Genomic DNA, 16,971 nt, shown 5'->3' on the forward strand with positions numbered 1-16,971 from the left:
AAAGTATTTTCATCTTCAAAGAATTCATCAATGGTGTAAAACGGATTGTTCACTAGTAGCTTGTATAATTTAGCTTTAAAGATATTTACAGGCAGTTCTTTAAAGTCAGCACTTAGTCTATTAAACATCCTTAGTCCAAGAACTAGGTAAGAGTTATGCGATTTTGATAATCTATGATATGGTACGTCTACAGATGTTCTGTTTCTATTATTATGGCTATGAATATCACTTCTCAACACAAAATTAGACACATTGTTTCTAATGTACATTAAAACATTGTAGATGAATAAGTTTACTACTGTAAGACACTGAAATTTAATAAACAGAGGTTTACAATGTTCTGTTTTATCATTACGTCTTCATGCCCAATAATTGCCAGTCCTTGTTGGCATAGAAATTGCATGGTAGTAAAAACTGTCTCAAGAGCTAAACAGCCTTTCTTCATATCACTTTCTAACTGTTCATTAAATTTGGAGGCCACACTTTGGTTAGTGTTAGATTTTAGTTTCAGAACACCTTCTTTATGCGTAAACGTAGTTTCATGAAGACAGAATTTTTTCAAAGCCTTTTTCCAGTTAGAAAACCCTACGGAAGTAAATGCATCTTCTTTGTTTTGAAGAAAATTGTAATAGATTTTTAGCATCTGTCTCTTTGCAGGTTTTGCAAAAAACTTTTTTGGTAGATGCTTCATATTATAGCCATGTATATTTGATCAACCAAGACTTCTGAAATGATCTTCCCTTACCAAATTGTCCAGGTTTAAGTTGTGAACAGTTCTTGCCTGAAGACAATGAAGCAATTGACGACACAATAAATGTTGGAGGTTGACTTACAGTATCACCAACTACCAAGTGTGCCTTTTTGGTAACAAATTTATCCATTGCAAACTTAATTCACAATACACTAAGAGAGTAAACATAATGAATAAAATATAGTCATATAAAATAGTCCACTAGACACTAATGTCGGAACACTAAACATGTCTGCAGCGTGCGCTGAACGAAACTTTCCACACTGAATGAATGCGACAGCTGGGTGGGCTTTATAAAGCCATGGCATTGTAATGTCTCGAAGCATTGAGGCGATGTGAGGTGGAGGGTTTCAGGCACTTCTGCTCCAGTCCTTTTGATGTCACCACAGCAGCAGTGCTGGCCTGCTGGCGCCAGACTTTAACTGGAGGTTCACGCACCAGGAAAAACTCTAAGTGTGCCCACAGCACCATAACACTATCATGATTCACACCACTCATTTTCAGTTAACCTGCTTACCACCATAATAATTATTTGTTTTAACTCATTACTGTATGTATTTTAAAAGGTAACTATCATCAAACAAGGAAAATAAAAAATTCCAACATAATTTTGTGATTTTATCAAGCATAATATAACTAATAATTTTATTAAATTATTGCAGGGGTGGGGGGGGGGGGGCTCCTTCCCCCACAAATGAATTTTTGCGGGGGCTCGGGCCCCCTCAGGCCCCACAGAGTTGGCACCTGTGGATGCACGTATGATGAAAGCCAGGAAAGAAAGAAAGCCCTACACAGGTTTGCATCTCCCACGAAAGAAACCTGGAAATGTTGGCATAGCCATGTCTAGTAGGAGTCCCAATCTTCAGCCAATTCTTCATATGCCACAGAGGGCAATGGTTGCACTGTCTGAAAAGTAACCTGCTGCAAACATGCAGATGCTACTTGATAGAGAGTGGTGGTGAGAGCCTACCATTGTTCTACATCTACATCCATACTCCGCAAGCCACCTGACGGTGTGTGGCGGAGGGTACCTTGAGTACCTCTATCGGTTCTCCCTTCTAATCCAGTCTCGTATAGTTCGTGGAAAGAAGGATTGTCGGTATGCTTCTGTGTGAGCTCTAATCTCTCTGATTGTATCCTCATGGTCTCTTCGCGAGATATACGTAGGAGGGAGCAATATACTGCTTGACTCCTTGGTGAAAGTATGTTCTCAAAACTTCAACAAAAGCACATACCGAGCTACTGAGCATCTCTCCTGCAAAGTCTTCCACCGGAGCTTATCTATCATCTCCGTAACGCTTTTGCAATTACTAAATGATCCTGTAATGAAGCGCGTTGCTCTCCATTGAATATTCTCTATCTCTTCAATCAACCCTATCTGGTATGGATCCCACACTGGTGAGCAGTATTCAAGCAGTGGGTGAACAAGTGTACTGTAACCTACTTCCTTTGTTTTCGGATTACATTTCCTTAGGATTCTTCCAATGAATCTCAGTGTGGCATCTGCTTTACCGATGATTAACTTTATATGATCATTCCATTTTAAATCACTCCTAATGCGTACTCCCAGATAATTTATGGAATTAACTAATGCTTCCAGTTGCTGACCTGCTATATTGTAGCTAAATGATAAGGGATCTATCTTTCTATGTATTCACAGCACATTGCACTTGTCTACATTGAGATTCAATTGCCATTCCCTGCACCATGCGTCAATTCGCTGCAGATCCTCCTGCATTTCAGTACAACTTTCCATTGTTACAACCTCTCGATATACCACAGCATCATCCGCAAAAAGCCTCAGTGAACTTCCGATGTTATCCACAAGGTCATTTATGTATACTGTGAATAGCAACGGTCCTACAACACTCCCCTGCGGCACACCTGAAATCACTCTTACTTCAGAAGACTTCTCTCCATTGACAATGACATGCTGCATTCTGTTATCTAGGAACTCTTCAATCCAATCACATAACTGGTCTGATAGTCCATATGCTCTTACTTTGTTCATTATATGACTGTGGGGAACTGTTCTGCTAAACCTTGCTACTGGGCAATGAAATGTTGGAGTATTTCTTCTATTGAGTCATTTGTCTGCTGACTTAGCCCTGACAATAACACACAGAGAAAATTAACCCTCACTTGTCACCAAGTTTATTACAGTAAGAACAAACACAATTTATGGAACATAATACTTTGTAGATCCACCTAAGACACAGTGAAGTACAGGCTGCTCATAGTACTGAACGCGTTGAATAGACTCCAGTAATACAGGTTACAGAATAGGCTGAGCATTCATTTACGATCGCTCAAATAATACTGTTTCTTTGGCTGCTTACGAGAGTGCACCAGGAGGTTGACCCAGGTGGCCTCTATAAGCAGGCCTGTGAACTGTATGCATCCATGATCTCTGAAATTGTGCGCATCCTGAGTGAAAGTACATCAAGGACTGTGGCTGTGTTCTTCTTATTACATAATAAAATGCAAGATGAGAAACATATTCATTAATTATACAATGAGATTTTACTGTATCTCACACAGTATGGCTTCAAAGTTAAAACAATTAAGAGAGTGTCCTGATAATTATTAATTATCAGTTTCTATGAGATAATTAGTAACTGAATAAGTGTTTGGCTGGGAACTGATGCAACTATGCTGTTTAATGCTTTGAGTGGGTCATTATTGTGGGGTACTACTTGTATGCCCCAACAAAGTGATACCAGTGCAATGAAAATTTCTTTTAACACTGATTAATTAAAAAGTTATTTAGCTCATATAATGTAAAGATATTTTATCATTCTTTAATTAAATTGTGATTAATGTGAGATTTTGCTCATACATGTTTACCTCAGTAACATAATGACAGCTATTCTTTACATGTGTGCAAAGAACACTGTGTGCCTGCTCATGTTATGAAAATGAGCACACCCACTCCAGGGTTTTTAAGACATTCAAAACATTGTCATTAAATGTAATACAGTATGAATTTTGGAAAGCAAAACTTAGACAATCATTGTAATTGGAAAACTCTTTCACAAGGTAAAACTTCAGTCACTTTTAATTGTAAATATGTACAGATCACCAGTGGAAAATTTTGGACTGTTTATGATAAATCTGGATTTCTTAATGTGCTATTTGTCAGATGGCTGCAAGTAGTTAACCATCTGTGGTGACTGTGCAGATTTTCTAAAGGATTCTGACGGAAAAAATGATCTGGAAATCTTATTTGGATCCTACAATTCGATCTCAGTAATTAACTTTCCAACATGGACAGATAAAGGCAGTAGGACCTTAATTGATAATATTTTCTTTGGTGAAGCTCAAAGCAAGAAACTGAGTGTTTACCCAGTAACAAATGCTTCCTCTGACCATGATGCACACTTAGTTAGGGTAAATTACATAGTGCCTTGCAGTATGGGTACTCCTCAGTGGAAATTAGTTGGAATAATTAAGGACTCCAGGACAAATGTTTTTAAGAATAGTTCACAAGAGATGACCTGGGATGAAATTTATAGTCAACCAAATTCTGATATAAAATTTAATCTATTCCATGATAAATTCATATCATTAACTGAAAATAACTTTCTGCATAACTAATAAGCCAGGACATTGAACAGCCATGTAAAAAACTATGGGCCATTAGAGGAATTAAAGTACATTGTGAAAGCAAAGGGGAATTGTATCTGTTGGGATGAATAAGTAGACATCCAGTAGCAGTTGCAAATAAAAAATGCTCAGAATTACTAATTATGATCTTTGGAACATTAACTGCTCTGACTATCCTTCATGTTTAATTGAGTCTTTGTACTTCATGCAGTGTTCATGTGTATCAGTCTTTATGATAAAATATATGTGTGTATAGAAAACTTGGGAACTGTTTATTATGTATATTTTGAACCATATCCAGAATCCCATATTTGTGACCCCGGACAAAAAGTTCTACATCTTCTGTGACTTCCACACTGGTCGTATAGAATCAACAGGTTTCACGTATGATGCCATGGCTACATCACCGAACATTCTTTACAAAGATTTGGAGGCCCAGCACTTACAACCAGGCCAACACAACCCTACCTCGTCAGCTATTTCGCAGCTAACGGACAATGATCTACGATCTTCGATGAGGATAACCTCTACTTTAGCAACTCCACAATGACTGAGCATTATGCAGTTACCTCAGACAATGGACTCAGGTTTTGTTTTGCCAGATTACGCACAACAACAGGTGAAAAGGGAAGTGAACGATCTACTAAATAGTGTGACAATCGATTGCTCATATGAAGTTCAAAGGGACTGAAATTCACACACGTGCTTTGATCTTCTATGCGCCAGGACGTCGGTTACAGTAGTGCTGTGTGCAACGCTGCCATTTGTGCAAAACACACGTGCAGTCAACTATTACCAAGCTACGCCAGCCTCGCCTCCCTCAAAAATCAGTAAGAGACATTTTTATGCATCCAGTTTGCCAGAACAAACCACCAGATCAGTGGCCGAGTTTTGCGGCCACACGGGTACGAATGCACTCAACATAGCCTCTTCACCCAGCAATGTTGTACTATGATAGTGTGACCGCCAACAGGTTTCACCAGTGTTTTATGGCCCTACCACAAAGGGTGTGTGGCCAGTGTGCACAAAAACTCTCATTGTTGGCACTTTAAGCTCCAGGCCACCACCCCCCTAACTCCCACTCCCTCACCCACGGGGGGCCTTGATTCTGACCATACAACCGCTCACTCCTTCTGCATTACCATCTGCATCTGCAGCACTGGCTTTCTGCGTCATTTCCGAGTTGGACAATGTCAGCGCTATTACTGCATTTTCCGGTCCAGTTTACGAGCCCTCATTACGCGCCGCTTGCCTGTTCACTTCCACGGTTCCAACCGTGCCTGCTGCATCGTGTTTCCGTGTGTCTTCAGAGACATTGCAATCAGCTGTTGTTCCGAACGTATGTGTTAGTAACATTTCCGCTCTGGTGATGCTGGATCCCAGCATGAACTCTTGTGTAGTGGGACCGTAGGCCTTCCAAGGCATGCCGAAGCCACCTTCATCTCCACCTCCACACCGCCTACCCAAGCTACCTCCTCCATAAGAGGACAATCCAGTTTCACGGTTCGCACTGGTGGAGCACCTCTTCGAGCTGCATTAAGTGACTGATGACAACTCCAAGTTCCTATGTTTGGTCACACACTTTCACGACCACGCGGATTTAATTTGTGATCTCCTACTTTCGCCTCCACTACCACCAAAGTACGAGTTCGCCAAGAAAACAATATTGGACTGACTTGCCTGCTTGCCACAGGAATTGATAATCAAGATTCTGTATGAGGAGCACCTGGGGGACCGCACTCCATCACAACTTTGGCGCTGCCTTAGGTTACTCGTGAATGAACACATGATGCCGGATGTCACCCTATGGGCGGTGTGGTCTGCCAAGTTACCTACTGACCTACAGGTACACCTACTGCCGCTCTCTTTTGAGTCTATCAGTTCTCGCCTACACATTGCAGCTGTATGCGCTCCTGTGCCAGAAACACCGAGCTCATCCACCATCACTGTGTGACACTACTCCTCCTGTTTACTGGCTGTCTGCAAGCAGGGGCAGGGCCCGTTCCACTTCCACACCTTCTACGCCACCAGGCAGTACTCATTCGCCCTCTTCTCTTTCTGAGCACTGAAGAATCGTCCACACTCCATACGTCCCGGTTTATGTCCCAGAACAGATCAACAAGGACAAGCCTCCCCTGCTGTCATAGTCACTGCCACCGCCACATCCGGCTCATTCGTACTGTTGGTACCACAAGATTTTTGGGGCTGAGGGCAAGAAGTGCAGGTTACCTTGCCAACATCCAAACGCTGACCACAGTAACCAAGTGATGCAGAGTCCTGTGGGGAACTTCACAGGCATCCCCTAATATTGGAATCCATCCACTCGTTCCCTCGCTCGAGCGGTCATTTATACATGACAGACATTTCATCACAGTTTGTCTACCTAATTGACACTGGCGCTGACGTGTCTATCATACCTCGATCGTTGGCTCCTACTGACTTTTCACTGACAAAGTCTATCCTACGAGCTGTCAATGCATCAACATTACAAACTGTCAGTTCTGTGAAAGTGATGATGGACCTATCCCCTTCTCCGCATTTCTCGTGGACCTTCTACATCGTTGACATCGAGGAACTAATTTTTGGTATGGATTTTTTGTCCCATTACAAGCTCTCCCCAAATGTAGTCCAGTGTTCAGTGTTACACCATCTGTCTACCACTCAGATACCATGCTCCGGCACCCATTCTCCTCATTCCGTTTCTGCCGCAACATGGGATTTAGTTCGTGAGTGTTCCACCCTCGTGGCCTAGAATGTGACCTGCGTCATTAACCTACTTTCAGAATACGACTCAGTGGTGCACCTCTGCTGGGAGAGTGACGAGCTGAAAGAACGCATTGCTCACACTTACAATGAGCTCGCTGCGGCCCGCACCTCGCTGTTGAAACTGCTGTCTGCAGTTCCTTAACCGGATTGAACTTTATAGCCAAGCATCAGTCCAAACACTCATCAGGTTAGTTCAAAAACATTCATTGCGTGTGATGATTTGCGTTCAGTGACCTCCACACTGCCCAAGCACCCACTATATGCAGTGCTTTGTGTTTCAAATAGTGTCTGTAATAACAGTCGCTTGCACAGCACGACCACACCCACTACGCAGGCAGCCGCCCCGCTTGTCGATAAACATTCCCCCTCTCACACACGTCAGCCAAGCAACTCGGTGTCCATCGCTTTCCCTCGCACTACGTCAGCGCCTCTCTCGCCTGCTCCGGTTGCCCAAGGCAAAGTTAACAACAGACAGTCGCTGTGCGCCCCACTCCGCTCCGTGCTCCGTGTGCAGCTGACCTCTACAAACAAGCGCACGCCGCGCTCGTGTAATAGGCATGTGACTTTCGACCTGCCTTTTCCCACTTGTGCTAATGGCTACACCTCATCGCGCCCCACTCGCCCCAAAACTCCATGTCAGAATGTTACTCAGCCTCATGTACTGTTCTCAGTCTCTTCTGTCACTGACGGAACGACACACAAGATAATTACCACTGCCATCCCACCTATTAGACACAAGGTTAGACACCTCAACCCCATTAAGTTGTATGTGGCCCGGCAGCAAATTAATGAAATTCTGGAGGCAGCCATCCTACAGCCATCAGACAGCAGTTGGTCTTCACCAATTCAACTCATGACCAAACACAATGGTTCTTTTCGAATGTGTGGTGATTACAGACGTTTAAAAGCTCGCACTGTCATGGAAAATTACCCCGTGCCCAACATAAACGATTTCACTCATATGTTATGGGTGCCACAATCTTCAGTGTGATTGACTGCAAACATGCTTATCACCAGATTCCCATAGCGCTGGAAGACATTCCAAAGACTGCGATCATCACGCCGCTCGGTTTGTTCCAGTACAACTTCATGCCATTCGGTTTAAAGAATGTGGCACAAACGTGCCAACCTTTCATTGACTCAATCTTATGATGATTCGAGTTCTGCTTTGCATACCTGGATGACATACTCATTTTCAGCAAATCAACTGAAGGCCACGAAGATAATTTATCCCAGGTCCTCCAGACTTTGGCATCCAACGATGTCGAGGTCAACAAGGAAAATTCAAATTACGTCAGTCTTATGTGACATTTCTGGGTTACACTGTCTCCGCAGATGGAATACAGCCCCCCAAATCCTGCGTGCAGGCTATCACGTCATTGCCACCCCCAGCTATGCACAAAGAACTCAGACGTTTCCTAGGTACTGTAAATTACTACTGCCGTCATCTATATTCTGCCACTGCCGTGCAGGCCCCGCTGATGGACTCGCTCTCCGGCAAACAAACTTCAGGCGTTAAACGAGTCCGTTGGACTGAACCAGTGCTAGAGGCTTTCAGGGCTCTTAAAACAGCTTTAGCTCACGCAGTCATACTTGCCTACCCTGATCTGTCTACTGATTTGTTCATCACTACAGACGCCAATGACGTCGCTGTCAGGGCAGTATTACAACAGAGCATAGGCGACACAGTTTCACCACTTCGTTTCTTCTCCAAAAAAATGTCTACAGCACAGAAGAAATATTCAACTTTTGATAGAGAGCTCCTGGTGATGTACGAGGCCATCAAACATTTCCTCACTGACATCGAAGGCCATTCTTTCTTCGTTCTTACTGATCACAAACTGCTGGTGGACGTAGGATCCTCCCCCCCGACGCTTCTGTCACTTCGACCTGGTCTCTCAGTTCACTACAGACGTATGCTACATCAAAGGCACGGAGAACATCCCTGCTGATTTCCTCTCGTGGATCAATGCCATTTCAAGTATCGTCGATTTATCCGACCTCACCGCTCTACAGACTTCGGACGAGGACACTCAGGGTCTGCTCACAGACCTGCAGTCTTCGCTCGTTCCCGGGCATTTCGGACGAAGTGTGGTGTGACTCTTCTATGGGCATTCTGCAGCCTTTGCTCCCACCCACACTGTGCCGACAGGTTTTCGACGCCTTGCATAATCTCGCCCACCCGGGCGTCCGAGCCACCATTCGCCTCGTCACCGAGCGTTTTGTGTGGAAAGATGTGAAACAGGACTGTCAAACATGGGCACGCAGCTGCTTTCCTGTGAACGAAACAAAATAGGACGTCACACCTATCCACCACTCGGCAAGTTTGACATCCCTAAGGGACGTTTCTGTCATGTACATATCGACCTTATCGGTCCCCTGCCTCCTTCGGAGGGCCACAAGTATATCCTGTCCACAATAGACCAAATGTCTCGTTGGGTGGAAGCCATCCCCTTACCCATAATCACAGCAGAAACTGTGGCCAAAGGATTCGTTTCTTTGTGGATCACTAGGTTCGGCTGCCCATCCACCATCGCAACTGACCAGGGTCGACAGTTCGAATCTGCACTTTTTACGATTCTCTGTAATCTTTGCGGTATTAAAAACATCCATACAACATCCTACCACCCGCAAAGCAACGGGTTGGTGGAACGATGGCACCACACCCTTAAAACTGCACTCAGGAGCCATGACTGTCTCTGGTCCAAGGCATTTCCTTGGGTGTTGCTGGACCAACGTTCTACATTTAAACCAGATTTACATGGGACGATTTCCGAATTCGTTTTCGACGAAAACCCGGTTTTAACTGGGGAATTAATCCTCCCCCAAGATCCCGGGGATTCCCCCCGCTTCCCAGACTTTATCGGAAGGATGCATTCACACTTTAGAAACATCCGGCTACACCCACCTGTCAGCCATTCCCCACCTGACACTTATGTGCCAACCGCATTCAGCACTTGCTCACACGTCATGCTCAGGGATGACTCTGTCAGACAACCCTTACAACCCCCTTACCTCAGCCCCTTTGAAGTACTCCGGAGGGGCGAGACGACGTTTGACATTATGATAAAAGATCGCCTGCAAACCGTTTCTCTACACAGGTTCAAGCCTTCCTTCGTAGACTCTGACACAGCTCTGCCGTCCCAGTTGGACTGCCCGAGCACATGTTCTTTTGACAAACCCACTAACAAGCCCTTTCAACCTATGGTTGGGTTTTCTCCGTCCAATAAGTCACCACCACTGTTCGCGGGTTCCTCAGGCATGTCATCATCATCCCCATTCACAGGTTTTGAAGACAATTCAGGTACTAGAGACGTGGATGCCCCGTCCTTCATTTTGCGCTGCAACATACCACCTGACCGCGTTGATGACATATCGATTATGGTGTTAGATGACTGTATGCTTGTACTGCTCACCAACAGCACAAACCTGACCCTCACCAAGGAACTCAATGTCAATACACAGCTTTTGCCTCCCACAAGAGTGCGACCCATCATTTGTTCGGGCTTTCATTTCTTCGGTCAGCTCAGTATGCATTCGGGAAGGCATCCTCACGCACTGGCGCCTCTCCCATACTGCTACTCCCGAGGTGGCCAACACATCAGTCCCCGCCCCTCTGGGTTGCGAATTACGATTGGACTGGCGGCTCCCCGCCACTCCTTCGCACTCTGACCCGTTGAAGATGGAGCTTCTGGTCATGTGCCTGCCACCTCGCACCACTCACACCGATGCCGACACCCACATGACCCCCATCCCCCCCACCCTCCTCAGGGCTCATAGGCCATACTCCGTACTGTGGTGGGGGAACTGTGTGGCGCATTAACTGCTCTGACGAGCCGCCACGTTTAATTCAGTCTGCCTTTGTACTTCATGCAGTGTTCATGTGTATCAGTCTTTATGGTAAAATATATGTGTATATAGAAAACTTGGGAACTGTTTTTGCATATATTATGATCCATATCCAGAATCGCATAGGGTATTAAAAAGTAAAGTAATATGTATGTAGCATCAGAAACCTGTTAATCTGCCAACAGTTATAAACTTTTAACATGTGCACTGTTTTTTATATCACGAGCAGGCATGCAGCATACTTTGTACGTATGTAAAAAATAAGTATCTTTATGTTACCAAGATTACTATGTAAGAGCAAAATCGCAATTTCACTTTAGTTTAATTTCACTGCAAAAAACTATACTTACATGAAATGAGCTAAATCACTGTTTAACTAAACAATAATAAAATAAACTTTCATTACATCACTCTGTTGCTGCTTATGTGTGTCACTCCACAGTAATGACCCATTCGAAGCATTAAACTGTGCAGTTGGATCATATTCCACCCAAGGACTTACTAGATGGCTAATTACCTCATATAGAACTGCCTCAATGCGGGATTGTGCTCCTAGATCAGAAACTGGGTCATTTTCATACATAGATCGTAGATTTTTTCTTACATACCTTGCTGTTCATTTGATATTATGGCTGCTCAGCTGGATATATAACAACGCAACTTATCACTGCATTAGCTGAAGCAATAATGAAGGAACAGCTACAGGTTCGAAATTGTAGAAGCAAAAATGGAATGTTGTAAGACATTGTTATTTGTGCTGGCTCATGTTATACATAGGCACGCCTGCCGGAGGGTTAAGGCTACATGGAATGTAGTGAAACAAGACTCAGGACAACCAGCCACAGCAAAGGATAATGTCACTGTTGAGCTGAATGGAAGGGCTATAAATAATAAGTCACAGGTAGCAAATGTATTTAATAATACTTTCTTAATATAGTTCAAAGTATAGGAACAACAGGTCAAGAGAAAAATCACAGCAGTATGGATGTATCACCATCATCTCCTTTTGAAATCCACAAAATTATATATTCCCTCAAAAATAAAAGGTCATCTGGTTTTGATGGTGTTTCCGATAGAGTACTAAAGATTTGTTCCCATTTCTTACTTGAAATATGTAACGCACCACAAATTCAAGGCATTTTCCCAGAGAGACTGAAATATGTCGTTGTTAAACCACTCTTTAAGAAAGGTGATAACAGAGATGTTCAATAATTACCAACCCATTCCCTGCCTACATCATTTTCCAGAATTTTTGAGAAGGTGATGTCTTCCATAATGGTATCTCACGTTAGCAACACTAATATCGTCAGCAAATCATTATTTAGGTTTCAGAAGATTTGCTCTACTGGGAATACCATTTACATTTTTATTCAACAAATTTTACAAGCATTATATAATAAAATAGCACTATTTGATATTTTCTGCGACCTATCTTATGCATTTGACTACATGAATCACAGTACTCCCCCAAATAAATTGAATGTATGTGGGACTGTTGGTAAAGCCAACCAATGTATAATGTCATATCTGATGTGTCACCTCAATCAATAACTTTATTTATGAAAATACAGTGTACAATCTCCAACGAATTTAATGTATTCACAAACACCTTTTCCTTTACACCAAATAAATACACTTTCATTTACATTAATTTTAGCTCTCTTACGAGTATACAGGACAAAAGGTGAAGGGGACATATATGATGATTTGCCGAAGTCTTTATTAGCATTTTCGGTAACATGATATGTTTTGTAGGCTATGATGCCTCTGTCGACGAAGCTTTCCAATCCAGACACGTTTGGGACACCACTCCCACCACGTACAACTGCTACTGTTAACCAGCCATTACCATGCGAAAATGTGTCATTCAAATCAATGCTGAAATTCAATCTGCACCCACAAAACACAGAAGGTCCATCTAGCAATGCGTGTGCGGCAACAGATTTAATTGTATTCTTCTTCTTGTCGGCGGCGGTCGTTGACATTTCAACATCTTCAATAGTCTTATATACAGTCTGTTTTGAACGACGTCTCCACCGCCGACAAGAAGAAGAATACAATTAAATCTGTTGCCGCACACGCATTGCTAGATGGGCCTTCTGTGTTTTGTGGGTGCAGACTGAATTTCAGCATTGATTTGAATGACACATTTTCGCATGGTAATGGCTGGTTAACAGTAGCAGTTGTACGTGGTGGGAGTGGTGTCCCAAACGTGTCTGGATTGGAAAGCTTCGTCGACAGAGACATCATAGCCTACAAAACATATCATGTTACCGAAAATGCTAATAAAGACTTCGACAAATCATCATATATGTCCCCTTCACCTTTTGTCCTGTCTACCCATAATAGAGCTGAAATTAATGTAAATGAAGAAGGTTGTACTTAGTAATTCAGCCAATATAGTCTGGGGGTGTAATGCTGACAGGGGAGAAATCAAGTATGGGGTTCCCCAAGGCTCATTCTTAGGTCCACTATTGTTCTTTTTATCTGAAAACGATCTTCTGTCTAAGATACAACAAGCAGAAATAGTCCTTTTTACACTAGTATTGTTATTAATCCAAGCACACATACAGAAATAAAAGAAATGGTGAACAGAGTTCTTAAAAGTATCATTGACTGTTTTTCTACAAATGATCTCACCCTCAATTTTAAAAGACACGATGTATCCAGTTCCACACATCAAGGAATACTACAGTAATGATAAGTGTAACAGGTGGTGGGGAAGCAATAAATAGGGTGGAAACTTCAAAAATTTTAGATGTCCATATTGATGAGAATTTAAACTGGGAAAAGCACATTTTGGAAATCCTAAAACAACTTAGTGCAGCCACATTTGCACTTAGAATCGTTGAAAACCTTGGGGAAAGACAAATCAATAAGTTGACAAACTTTATGTATTTTAATTCGATAATGACATATGGAATAATTCAGGGGTAACTCATGTCCAAAAAAGAAAGTCTTAATTGCTCAAATATGTGTTCTATGAATAATATGTGGGGCTTACCCACGATCATTTTATAGACATCTGTTCAAGGAAACTTCCTGGCAGATTAAAACTGTGTGCCGGACTGACACTCGAACTCGGAACCTTTGCGTTTTGCAGGCAAGTGCTCTACCACTTGCCCGGGAAAGGCAAAGATCCCAAGTTCGAGTCTCAGTCCGGCACACAGTTTTAATCTGCCAGGAAGTTTCATATCAGCGCACACTCTGCTGCAGAGTGAAAATCTCATTTTGTATCTATTTAAGGAGTTGGGCATTCTGACTACTGCTTCACAGTATACTTTCCCTTATGAAGTTTGTTGTAAATAATCCACTGCTATGCAAAAGGAACAATGACTTGTCTTTAGCACAAAAAGGGGTGCACAACGCAGCAACAGAAATTTTTGATCACTTACCCAGTGATATAAAATATCTGACAGAAAAGTAAAACTCGGAAACAACTGAAAAAGGTCCTCTTTAACACCACCTGCAATTCTGCAGAAGAATTTCTATTATTGTCATGTTTAAAATGCTGGGTAGGGATTATAACTCATATCTGCACTTCAGACACTTACAAATGCTCAGCGTGCAACCATATTCAGAAATTAATTTGTGATAGAATGTGAAATGAATTGTTCAACAGCATTATGATTAATTGTGCAAAATGATACATGAAAAATGGAAGTAGCTAACAAACTAACTACCAGCAACTCAATAATATAATATTAGTATAGATACCATATCAGATTTTGTATATATGGACAGCCACAGTTCTCAAAACCAACACACACTGTAGAAGGTGTAATAAACTACACAAATTAAATGGAATACTGGTAAGAAACTATGGCAAACAAATGATAAAAGTGATACATCTACGACTTCACAATGTCATTCCGTGCTGGCTGTCCTGTATAGAAGTTATTATATGGCTTCGGGAAAAAGATAAACATTCTCGAAAGCAATAATTAGCAGCTTCCAAACAACATTTTTACGTTCGGTTCGCTAAATGGCATAACTTTGAGATAAGTACAGAGCAAGTACCATACTCAAAATATATAAAAACAACGTCATGTAGGGAACCTACACATCTTCAGATTTTCTTGCCTTGGAGAAGGTGAAAATATTCAAGTAAATTAATATTTGCAGAAGATGGAATGTAAGTACTGAAACATACCTAGGTTACTAAACGAACAATAAATATTTTATAATTCACACAGGATAGGCTTAAAAATCTTAATTATCATGGAAATATTGTTGGTGACTGTTTATTACTTAATAAATTTCCTTTACTTCGCCCCTATGGTCGTAAATTTTTATGTCATTAGACTACAGTTTCGGTCTATAATGACCATCTTCAGATCTGTTTTATAAAAAACATGTCCTAATACTACACTGGAGTCACAGAAGCATATTAGGAAATGTTTTTATAAAACAGATCTGAAGATGTCTGATGAGATAAAAATTTGTGACCATAGATGCGAAGTGAAGGAAATTCACTCAACTTTCGGGTCACTGTTCAATTCGCGACCACGTCGCAGCTTGTATAACTTAAGAAATTGACAGGTTGTCACTTTTCTAGTGGTTCTTAAATTCCCTAATGTGTCAATGAACAAGCAATCAATCGAAGAAAAGCGTAGTGCTTGCATTGTATAGTAGTACGTTTCACTTGTTTATTTATTTATTCATCGACGGATAACCTCACAATCGTACAGTATTTGTCACGTAATAGAAGCATTAATGAAAGTCATCCAAGACTAAAACATCAAACTGCATTGTATCGTTTGCTGATAAATCGGTTTTTAGCTCTATATGATTGACTGTTCTGTGTTAAGAAAAAAATCATGGCGTTTGATTGCTTTCGGAAAGCTACTAATAACCATCTTCTTGAAGTCCATTGTAAATGTGAACGTAGAAACGTGATTTTGTCACGACCGAATTTAGTTGGTAGACTTGAAGTGAGCAAAGGTACGTCTTGTCAGCACTTCGATCTACAGCATCTTTGTTTTGAAGGGGGTAGGGTGATGGCGGCTGCAAGGATTGTGTGGGAACAAGTGAAATAACTGACATCTGACGCATGGTGTTTGTGTGGGTGGAACTTGGGAGTTGGTGTTTACCTCGGACATTACCTTCGTGACATTCACTGATTAAGTGTTCGAGGCGGAGGCTCTGTAACCATGCTGACTGCTCGCGCACGTCAATTCCTATCCAAAATATTCATCTGTGGTGTTCAGTTCACTTGTGATTGAGTGCAATAACGGATGATATAAGGTGACTGTGTTTTTTGCAGTCTTCCAAACGACACAGTGAATCTATAGCATCTTGCACGGACTCTAGAAGTGGCGGTCTTTAGCCTGGGGGAAACTGATTTTGACTCACTGATAATTAAACTGGTAAAATGTCAGACGACGAGGATAAGCCACCAGCACCTCCTGTTAGACTGACAAGCAATAGGTGAGTTATTTATGTAGAGAAATGTCAGTCAATGTGTAGATGAGATCATTAATACAGCAATTGACAAGTACACGATGATTTCTTATGGTATTTTTAGGGGCGATTCCACTCCGAATTTACCGGTAGATATGCGACCCCTTCCGAAAGAACCAGACTCTGAAGACAGGAAGAAAAAAATGTTGAAAGGAAAGATCAAGCAAAAAGCTAAGGAAAACGAGAAACCTAATATCTCATACCCAACGAACTTTGAACATACAGTGCATGTTGGATTTGATGCAGTTACAGGCGAGTTTACGGTAAGTTTAGCATAAACTTTAGATTTGGAATGTTTATTCTGTAATTTCGTGATATCTGTAGTGCTTTCGATGTTGACAGTTGCCATACAATTGCACTTTAGGTGCTGGCAAGTATTGCTTAGTTAGATGAAGAGACTGTCAGTGAGCTGGTATATAGCTAGTAAGTTAATTTTTGTGTGTTTGTTTACTTCGACAATTGAAGTGAATTATTGTTTGTCGATGGAACGAGTATGTTTGAGTCCAGTATATTTTACTGAAGGCTTTACTCTCACT

At 41.9% G+C, this 16,971-nt stretch overlaps 1 protein-coding gene across 2 annotated transcripts in view; it reads left to right on the forward strand.

The window, feature by feature from the left end:
• The first annotated feature begins 15,974 nt into the window (after positions 1 to 15,974).
• LOC124776520 (serine/threonine-protein kinase Pak) overlaps positions 15,975 to 16,971 on the forward strand; it is a 140,053-nt gene continuing 139,056 nt past the window's right edge. For both annotated transcript variants that reach the window (XM_047251548.1, XM_047251549.1), the window contains exons 1-2: positions 15,975 to 16,402; positions 16,500 to 16,698. In XM_047251548.1, the coding sequence (XP_047107504.1) occupies positions 16,347 to 16,402; positions 16,500 to 16,698 (255 nt within the window). In that variant the 5' untranslated portion in view covers positions 15,975 to 16,346. The remainder of the gene's footprint in view (positions 16,403 to 16,499; positions 16,699 to 16,971) is intronic.

Source organism: Schistocerca piceifrons, chromosome 2 (genome assembly GCF_021461385.2).
Source record: "Schistocerca piceifrons isolate TAMUIC-IGC-003096 chromosome 2, iqSchPice1.1, whole genome shotgun sequence".
NCBI lineage: Eukaryota > Metazoa > Arthropoda > Insecta > Orthoptera > Acrididae > Schistocerca > Schistocerca piceifrons.